Source organism: Aristolochia californica, unplaced genomic scaffold (assembly GCF_029961685.1).
Source record: "Aristolochia californica isolate CCGP_79_NKW_82.1479 unplaced genomic scaffold, dmAriCali1.0.hap1 SCAF_5, whole genome shotgun sequence".
Classification (NCBI taxonomy): Eukaryota; Viridiplantae; Streptophyta; class Magnoliopsida; order Piperales; family Aristolochiaceae; genus Aristolochia; species Aristolochia californica.
The window spans coordinates 6,764,164-6,774,816 of record NW_027182214.1 but is presented as its reverse complement, the minus strand read 5'-3'; the positions used below and the strand labels follow the sequence as shown (position 1 = coordinate 6,774,816).

At 33.1% G+C, this 10,653-nt stretch overlaps 1 protein-coding gene across 1 annotated transcript; it reads right to left on the bottom strand.

The window, feature by feature from the left end:
- Nucleotides 1–2,509: 2,509 nt before the first annotated feature.
- Nucleotides 2,510–4,313, bottom strand: LOC137965197 (agamous-like MADS-box protein AGL15). The gene is made up of 2 exons (XM_068811565.1): nt 4,258–4,313; nt 2,510–3,149 (listed from the first exon to the last, which is right to left on the bottom strand). The coding sequence occupies exons 1-2, from the start codon at nt 4,311–4,313 to the stop codon at nt 2,510–2,512; spliced, it is 696 nt and encodes a 231-aa protein (XP_068667666.1).
- Nucleotides 4,314–10,653: the final 6,340 nt, after the last annotated feature.

Genomic DNA, 10,653 nt, shown 5'->3' with positions numbered 1-10,653 from the left:
CAATTATCATCATTCCTTCCCTAAAAAACGTACAAGTAGAAAATCTTTAATTTGATCTTTGTGCACGAGCCAATGGCCCTTCCTCCCTCTCGCCTTTGTACTCTAGAAAGAACTCTCCGTATTCTTTAATGCCATTATTTTTAATTATTTATTAATTTAAAAACAAGTTAAAATATATTTTATTTTAGTTAAATAAAACAATCTTATAAAATTAAATCTATAAAATTATTTAAAAAAATAAAATACCCTCTTTTTTATTTACATAAACTTATGGTTTTTAATTTTATATTTAATCAATATTTTAAGACTGAGAATTTAGATATTAAAAGTAAAAATTTGATTGAGCATTTGGGTATTATAAAGGTAAAATTAGTTAAATATTTAATTTATGTATAATTAAAAATATATATTTATTTCAATTTATTAATTATTTATTAATTTTAACAAGTTAAAATATTTCTTAACTTATTAATGGAAAAATTAAATAAAAAATATTTGATAAAAGTTAAATCTATTAGAGTATTTTATTAATAAATTTCTTATATACTTTTCTTTTATACTTTTCACTATATTTTCCTTTGTGCACACTAACACAAAAAAAAGTAATTTAGTTTCACCTTTACTTTCACTAGGTAACTTTCAAAATGCCCTCCCCACCTCCCCAGAGTCCTAGGCATTGGAGTTGCATGTCTATGAAGAAAGCTCCTTTTGCTCGCCCTACTAGCCTTTATTCTACTTATATTTTTTGGAATTCTCTTCGGATTGGATAATAGGGAAAATGGGATCTCTCCTAATTGTTGTTAGCTATTTTTCTTATCTAACTTTTCTTTGTATATTCAAGATATGATTTTGATGCTTCTAAGCGGAACTTCTAGCACTTAAGCATTTTATATCTTGATATTTTAGATCCTAAAAAAGCCAGAAATTTTTTTGCCTAGGATATACATTTCCTTGAAACCTTTAGTATGAAATCTTATTAGGCCATATTAGTGCCCTTGGTTGAAAATTTATATCGTAGGAAAAACATTTCTAGCTTTTCCTAGGATATAAATTTCCAAAATAAACCTTAAGATAAAAACCTATTTAGTGCCTTATTAGGAAATCAAGGAAAATTAAATAGATACATTAGTGCCTTTTCCAGGAAAATAAATGAGAGTTAAAAAATAATCTCACACATTACCATATTTATCCAATAATTTTTTAGTAAAATAAAAATGTCAAATACAAAATTTTTAAAAAAAATTATTTAAAAAAAAATTGGTCATGTTAAATCAACTATTGTACTCTACATAATTGCATTTCCTCAACACAATGGTTGTATTTGGTTGTATTTTGAGAGAACTTTTTATCAATACTGCAGAGGTCAAAGACAACAGCATATTTAGTTCATGCAAATATGTTGCTGACAAAAGCCCATAAAAGGAAACAAAGATGTGATATCCAAGTGTTCGGATACTCTTTGAATTGAGTATTTGAATGCCCAACACAAATACTTCAAAAAAATAAAACTCCTAAAAAAATACTTCACTAATCATTAGAACAGACCACCAAGTGCAAACACTGTGAATAAACTTTTAAAACAACCTTTTCTACCTTTGAAGTGAAATTTTTTTTTTGCCATCCTACTCTTTTTTTGGTTTTAGTAATAAAGAGTCAAGAAAGCAAAAAATATTTTGCTTTCAATGATAGGAAATTATTTTGAAAGTGAAACTACACACACCTAAGCATTCAATAACATATAAAATGAAAAGAGACAAACCAAAAAAATCCTCCAGCAAGTGACTTCTTATTTGCTAGTGTTGGATTTATTTTAATGAATACTACATTTAGTATTCCTTCTAGCGACAGCGCAATTTATCCCAAAAATAATATAATAAGGGTTCAAGTCCATCACAAAACGACTAGCCAAGATTAGGATGTCATTTCCCAATTAATCATCACAGGATTTCTCCTAGCATTTGGAAATATGGGATAATTTACAAGAAAAGCCCCTCACTGCCCTGTCTAAACAGATAGACAACAACCCTAACACAAAGGCAACATAAATAAGGTAAAAACTGAACATGGAACAAACTAAGTCCAACAAAACAAACACGCCACTCTAATACCATGTTAAGAACGGATCCAAATCCACATCAAAATGACTAGAACCCAAGTAATCATTCATTCCTAGAACCAGAATTGAAGGGTTAATAATCGTCTACTACCTTTGATTTAAGAAAAATATAAAACTAATTTACATCTCTTCCAGTCTCCAGACGGGCAAGAGATTCACAGAAACCAATACACAAGCTGCCATGAAGTAAATACGGTAAAGAAGTAAACTGAGCAAGAATTATTATTCAATCCAAAAGAGATTTTTGAGAGTCAAGTAATTAATTAGAATAAGGTATAATCATCTCTCTACAGAATAAAAAACCAAATGTGTCAAACACAGAAATACAGTGTGAGAACCCAGAAATGGTGAGCAATCAAACAGTACAAAAATTAAAAAAACTCAACCCCAGGATCAGGCATAGAAGCCCAGGTAGTAGTTGGTGGCATCCAGTGGCGGCAAATCAATAAAGAAATATTCCGATGTTGATGAAATCTCGGACAAGGTATTTCCTTCTTCTTCGGTCTCCATAAGAAATATCTCAAGCTTGTCATGCAGTTGTGTAGCCTCCACTCCGTCAATTACAGCAGCTGGTGTAGCCTCCAACGTCGGGAATGTCAACTGATGCCCAGAGGCCGGCTTTGTCACATTCAATTCCTCCGCGAGCTCCGGTATATTGGCTTCTTTCTCCTCCAGATTGGCAACCAAAAGCTCGAGCTCATCAACGCTGCATTGCTCCAAGTTGATGTTGTCCAAGGACAAATGCTCTTCGTCTTCCACTGCCTTTGGGAAGCTCGTCTCGCCTTCGAAGTAGTGCTGCATCAAACCCTCGTCTCCGAAGACAAAGGGCCTACCGGCGGGAGAGAAGGCAACAACGAGGACTGAAGCGCCGGTTAGAATGGGGAGTTGATCAACTTTCTTGAACAGTCCTTTCTTCTGCTTCGAGAAGGTGACTTGCAGAGCTTGACGATTCTCAATCTTCTTCATCTCCGGCTTCCTCTTTCCCATGGCTTCTCTCTCGCTTCTCTTTCTTTGCTCTCGCTCTAAATTTTTTCTTAAGAAACAACATAGCAGAACTGATTCCTTCATAAAGACGTAAAAAAAAAAATTACCATTTATTTCGTTTATTTGTCTGATAAAAATCTAAGAAACCCTGCTTTCCTAATTGATCACCAGCTTCGGTAGTTTCCTATTTGATGTTAAAATATGTGAACGAAATTGGTAGTTTTCTATTTGATTTGATGTTTTGCAATTAGAGGGCAGAGAAGGTATTAAAAAATTAACAATACGGATATTATATAATTAAGTAATTTTTATCATTTATATTGATAAATTAAGTTAAATAACTAATTATTTTTAAAAATTATTAATAAATTAAAAACATGTTAAAATTATTTATTAATTTAAAACGTGTTAAAATTATTTTATTTTAAACAAATCAAACTATCTAAAATAAAATTTAAATCTATAAAATTAATTTTATATAATTAAATACCCTTTTTATTTGATAAATTCCTTATTTTTAATAACTATTTTAAGAGTGAGAATTTAGATATTTTAAAGTAAAATTTTGAAATTATAAAAATAAGGATTCGTTAAATTATTTTTATTTTTTATAAATTCCTTATTTTTAATGACTATTTTTAAAGTGAGGATTTAGTTATTTTAATGTAAAATTTTGATTAACATTTGGATATTATAAAAATTAGAATTTTTTAATCATTTTAATTTTATTTATTTTATTAAAAAAATATTTTTTGGGTTATTTATTAATTTAAAATTGTTAAAATATATTTTAGTTTATTTAAATAAAACTATGTTATAAAATTAAATCTATAAAAGTAATTTTTTATAGTAAAATACCCACTTTTTTAAATAAATTTATGGTTTTTAATATTGATTTTAATTAATATTTTAAGAGAGAATTTTGATATTAAAAAGTAACAAGTTGATTAAGCATTTGGGCATTATAAAAATAAAAATTGGTAAAGTATTTTATTTTGATATATTTACTTTAATAAATAAATATAATTATGATTTTTAATAATTATTAATTCAAACAATTTAAAATCTTTCTTAACTTATTAATAAAAAAATAAAATAAAAAATATCTTGTAAAAATTAAATCTATTATAATATATTACTAATAATTTCTAATATACCTTCCCCTCTTTGGAGTCCTCATCACTAGAGTTGCATGACTATGAAAAAAACTCATTTTTGCTGCCTTACTACCCTTTATTCCACTTATTCTTTTTGGAATTCTTTATGCATTGGATAATAGGGAAAATGAGATATATCTTAATTGTTGTTAGCTAGTTTTCTTATCTATGTTTGCTTTGTATATTCAAGACATGATTTTGATGCTTCTAAGTAGAACTTCTAGAACATAAGCATTTTATATCTCGCCATTTCAAAAACTTTCAGATTTAAAAGGCGGTTTTGATTAGTTATTTTCTAATAGTCAATGAAAACCAGAAGAGGTGGGGCAACACTCCACTTAGGGGTGGCACCAAGCCAAATTGACTCAGAAACCGTTCGAGCTTGGCTTGAAAAAATCTCGGTTCATTTCAGTTTTTCTTGAGCTTGGCTCGAGCTCAAACTAGAAATAAGGCTCATTAAGTATAACCAGCCAAACTCGAGATTTTTCAAGCTCGACTTATTAGTTCGTGAGCCAACTTGTTAGCATAATTTTTTTTTATGAAAATACCCTTTACTCTAATAGGTCTCGTCAATTCCCTCTTTAGTTAGTTGATAGTTGTTCTTATTTACCTCAAATACGATCGATCGTTCAACCCTTTTTTATCCCTCAACATCTAATGTTGTTGTTTACCAATGGAATAAACACTATTGGTGGAGGTGTTTGCTCTTTCTTTTAGGTCTATTAAGTTGGTAACTATACATTAGTATGCTCCATTGCAAACGCTTGGACACATTCTACAATAGCTTGCAACTCAATGGTACTAAGTTCATCACAATATTTTTTTTTATATTTTTTATAGTTTTAAATGTTCGTTGGAGCTTGATTCCAATTTTAGGCTCGAGGCTGAGCTCGAGTTCAAAGTATTCAGATCAAGCCAAGCTCGAACATATGCAGGTTCGAGCTTGGCTTGGCTTGATGCCACCCCTAGCCTTCACCTCCCTACTACTTAAATCTAGATAATAGGAAGAGAGCTTACCTGGTCAATTTTTTATTTTATTTTATTTTAAAGTTTGGATGATATCATACTAGGTCAATGGCGGTCAAATCAAGTTCACCCGGGTTGAACTGAAGCTAGTTATTTCACTACATCAATTTTTTTTTAACATTAGTTTGATTGATTTTTGCATATATTTTCTCATCACCACTTTAGGTGATGAGAAAATTAAAAAATATTTCAAGGTAGAAATACGTTTGGAGGGACCATTGTCTTAATGTTTCTTGGAAACACATATCTACTTAGGCCCCATTAGTGCTCTTGGTTAGACATCTATATCCTAAAAAAGCTAGAAATGTTTTTCATAGGATATACATTTCTAAGAAACCTTCAGATAAAACCTATTAGTGCCTTACTAGGAAATAAAATGGAAAATTTATTTTTTTTTAAGAAAAATTAAATAGATTTGTTAGTGCCTATTCAAGGGAAATAAATGACGTGAATAATTAATCTCTCACATTACCATACTTATTCGATAAATTTCAATAAAATAAAATGTCAAATACAAATTTTAAAACTTTTTTTATATAAAAATAAATTGGTCATGTTAAATCAACTATTGTACTCTTCATAATTGTCCCACATTTGAGCTATTATATCGTTACGAAAATGGTTAGCTAATTTAGTATGTTCATTTCTCCTTTTTCTCCTTGATTTTGAGACTGTAGGTGGTCAATTAGCTCCTACAAATCGTCTTCATCTTCTTCTTGGTTTTGTCCAAATGTTATATCATCCCCAACAACTTCTAATTGTTCCTCTCCTTCAATCTCTTCGTCATAGCAATCTGATAACCCATCAATTGCTCTAATGGAATTATGAAATTTGCATATTGAAAGTTAATATAATTATTCTTTAAAATGAATAAACACAAATAATATTTCGTGTAAAGGGTACCTTGAAATAGGGATAATACTTATCATCACTAACTATTTTTGGATGAACATTTCAAGTTGAAGGAGGTAATCATTCTTCTCGAATACCATCATATTTAGTAATCTCCTTAAAAAGATCCTCATGTGACCCGGTAGTTGTCATCAGTTTTGGTAATATATAATCCAATGATTGAAAAGTAAGCATCAAGAACAAAGAAATGTATATACTTCTTGTGGTTAAGCAAACTAGAAACCCAGCTCACTACCCAATAGCTCCAATGAGCAAACAAAAAACAATAAAATCCAAGAACTATTCAAAGGAAATGATTTGATGCTTCACCCAAGATCAAGCAGAAATTGCACTTCACAACTCCAAAGAAGTTTTTTTTTTAATAAATATTGATTATACACATAAACTACAATCCTATATCCCTAGTGATACTATTAAACCCAAGACCTCACATAAGAACCCCTCCATGTAACCATTGATAAAAATAAGTGATTTTGAAAAACTAGCAAATTTGTACATTCTTGAGGAATCTTCAACGAAATACTAAAAAATCATCACACTATATAACTCATCAGAGAGAAAATCCCATTATTATTCTTGTAAAATTTTCATATGAACAACTTCCATGAACCAAAATCAAGTTATTACAGGGTTAAGGTTGTTTTAGAAATAAATCTGAACAATCATTGGCTCAGTTGTTCCAATGGAACCATGCACAATCATAACATGTGACCTGTTAAACACATGAATTGGGCCTATCCAAGTTTTGTAGGGAAGGCAAAAACATAGGATCCAGGATAGAACCTCTGAACCAGCTGCACATAAAGCTAATAATATCCATATTTGTCATCAATGTCATAAAAAAATGTCTTCAGATTTAAATCTCGAGATATTTACTTCTAAAAATTTCCTTGGGATCATGGTTTGAATTAAAATAAACCATGAAAATATTTACTTCTACAACATGTAAGCCCCTTACATAGGATAGGTTGGTTTTCTTGAGGAGAATCTTCATCAACAACAATACATGAAGCTTGATAGAACTTGGTTAATCACCACCTTGGTGTTGAGATCCTAAACCCATTGCTCTGAAACCATGTTGGATTTAGGATCCCAAGATAAGGTCCTCGAGTAGACGGTGAGAGAGAGGAGAGGAAGAAGAAGAAGAGAAGAAAAAGAGAGGAAGAAGGAAGAGAGGTGAAGAGATAGAAGGACGGCCAAGGAGAGGAGAAAGGGAGAGACTTTGAGAGAAAAGTCTAAGGACGAATTTGAGAGAGAAGAGGGGAGACTTGATGACCTACTTCTTGCCTTGGGCCTCTATTTATAGTTTATGAAGGAAGGTTTCAATGACTACAATGCCCTTAGGGCTACTAGCTTCCAAAAGGAAAAGACATGTAGATATATATCATTTTCTTTAATTACACTATTGTATCATTTTTATGAGAAGAGCATTTACTTACTCTTTGTGCCACTTCCTTGATGTGGGTAATGTTACTACATTAATGCCACTTGAGGTGTCTTCCAACAAGGAGATTTTTTTTACATGATCAACCGCTAATCATGTTGTATCAGTCCTGAGTTTCATTTTAAGGACGAGTGCTACTCTATTTGTAGAGTATTTCTTTCCCACTATGTTAAGTTGGGAGCCACCTCCATGAGTAGCCACTTCATTGGTCATTGAAGGGGCTACAATTGTAGTGAGTAGTAGCTAAATGTTTTAAGGGGGCTAGTAAGGCATAGATGATGAAAGTAATTCTCATTAATGATTTAAGGGATACTAGTAAGGCATGTATGACAAAAACAATTCTCAAATAATGTTTGAGGGGGACAGGTCAAGCAAAGTTGACAAAAGTAATTTTAATGATGTCAAGGGTTTAGTGGGATTATGGTGGGAACTTCTAGAAGGGATGGTTAACCAAGTTACATGCTATGAAATCTCATAAGACCTTACGGCTAATTCGGTGAATTTGAGAACCTTAGACCGCCGCATGTAGGAAGAGCCAATGATAAGGAGATAGCTGAATTCAATTTTAATGAAGATCCAAGTTCAAAAGATATGAGGTCAATGAATTGTGCAAGTGGAAACAATTTGTAGTTTGGGGTAGTTGAACCTAACAAAGGCACTAGGGAGGATATCTAAGCATGCCACTTGGACCACCAATTCGACAAACAACAGTTAATTCCAGGAAATACCCTAAACAGAAACTTTCTACATATATGGTTGTATGCCAATCAGCTTGGGCTACTTAATATAGGATTTGAACCATTTGGAGTGATATAATAAAGTTGAACTCCAAGAAATATTTTTCATTATCTACTCAATCATTCTTTCCGATAATCCAAGAATATTAACTTTTCTCTTTCTCAAATGAATTCGGGGTCTGCAATATAATGGGAAACTAGAATGAAACAAAATCAAGTTTTTCATCAACTTCCTTCAACTTGACTTGTAGCTAGGAGAATCTCTTGTGTTTTTCCTCCTAGTTCTATTTTTGAATTTTGAATGGAGAAAGTTTGGTTTAAGTGAAGAAATTTATTCCTAATTTTTTATCGCATTCAAATGTCAATTAATTAAGAAATATGATATCTAAGAAGGTATCTTTATAAATTAGCCTTAATTAAATTAGGAATTATAATTGTTAATTTTCAAGACTCCATGGATTTAGCTCATGGGGAAAAAGAGGGAGACACCCATTGGGAATGGGAAGAAGAAGAGGTTTTGGATTTGTTATCCTAACCCTCCCCCCAAGCTCAATTTAGAGATTAATTAAGCTATAGTATTACAATAATACCCCTAGAACTTAACCTAATTACATCAATGCCATCTCTATGAGATGACTCTTTATTTACCGTCTTGCCATCGTTGTATAGGTATGTGGGCCTTCTCCTTGGTATATGGGCCTTGAGCCCATCTTCTACATCTCTTGGATGTGTTGGCCTTCCTTGGTCTTATGGGTTTGGGCCCATCTTCCAACACATTAGATATGTGGGCCTTGGTTGTGTGGCCTTGGTCCATCTTCCAACACTCCCCCTCAAGCTTGTGGTGAGAGAACATGAATTCCCAACTTACTGCTAACGATGTATATGATCTTCTTATATAAAATGACAGTTCTCCATATCTTCCAACACTCCCTATCACGCTGGTGGTCTCTTCCATGAGGCCCAGTTGGCATCAAATAAGTGAGAATAAAATCACTCCAAGCCGTATGATATCGCTCTATACTCCAGTCATAACTCATGCTGGATGTAGGGCACACTCCTATCTTCTGTCAGTAGTGGGTCTATACGCAGTGCTCATAAGTGTAATAAAACTCTTCCATCATAGTGTCCCTCCACAGGACACCGACTCTCAAATGGTATGAGTAATAAATGCGAATTAAGGGGGGTAATGGGTAATTACCCAAAAGATAATATTATGGGGCCACTGTGTGATTTCTTCTTCATTAGAATAAACAATACTGACAAAAATCAACAACTGAGAAGTCCTTCTTCAATAATAATATCTCAGCCAAAGAGACATAGTAACAGTAGCTAAAATGGGTTTGGGCGCAATATCACATACCGAACAATGAAAATCTTCAAAAATGACTCATAAAATAATCCTCAGATAGTGCATCACTAAATAAAGAAGTTATACCAAATAATATGTAAAAACCGAGTAATAATCCAAGATAATAATCCTGTTGGAGAAAAGGATCGAGTCGAGCGGAGTCAGGTATCAAACCAATATAGCCGCGTCACAAAAGAAATAGGTATAGAACTCGGGATCTGGACACGTATAACCAAGGCATCAAAATAAGTGAGCCAAGTCGGGTTGATCAGACCGAGTTGAACTGGACCGGGTTGTATCGGTCCGAGTTGACCCGAGTTGACTCTGCATAACGGAAGCAAAAGCTGGGGCAGCAGGGTCACTGGGTGATGTCGGCTCGGTCCGAGTTGGGTCGCGCCAGACTCAAAACCAGCGATGAGTTTCCTAACTTAAGAAAAATTAAAATTTTCAACAATGCGTCTTTTCGTTAAGGTCGGTCGTCTTCCTCGGAGAGCGCTGGCATCCAAACAGAGCGGAACAGCAACTCAGCAGCAGAGTGAAAGAAAATTTCGGAAAAATAAATCAAGCCACATCAATAGCAGGATGAGAACCACCCGATTACCGTGAACCAGCAGAGACAGAGCGGGAACTTCCGGAAATAAACCAATCTGACAGAGATGCTTGATTAACGATAGACATCAATTATAGGAACAGAGAGATCAATCCGTAACAGGCTAGATGACTTTCCAGCAGAGGCAATAAAAGATATAGGTTGGCGATGAACCAGCAAGTTATGTTAGCGTATAAAGGGCTAGAGTACAGCCCAGCGAAGAGTCGAGCAATATTCAGTAATCTGTGTGCTGGCTCGGAGGCAACTTTCCAGAGATTTACTGGATTGATGAGAATAATGAAGATACCAGCAGAGATATACTGGACGAGGATTAACGAGC

Excerpts from the sequence above, each read along its gene's own strand:
- LOC137965197 (XM_068811565.1), bottom strand. The coding sequence starts at position 4,313 with ATGAGTTTTTTTCATAGTCATGCAACTCTAGTGATGAGGACTCCAAAG. Across the intron at positions 3,150-4,257 it reads AGGACTCCAAAGAGGGGAAG|AAAAAATTTAGAGCGAGAGC; the intron begins GTATATTAGAAA and ends TTGTTTCTTAAG.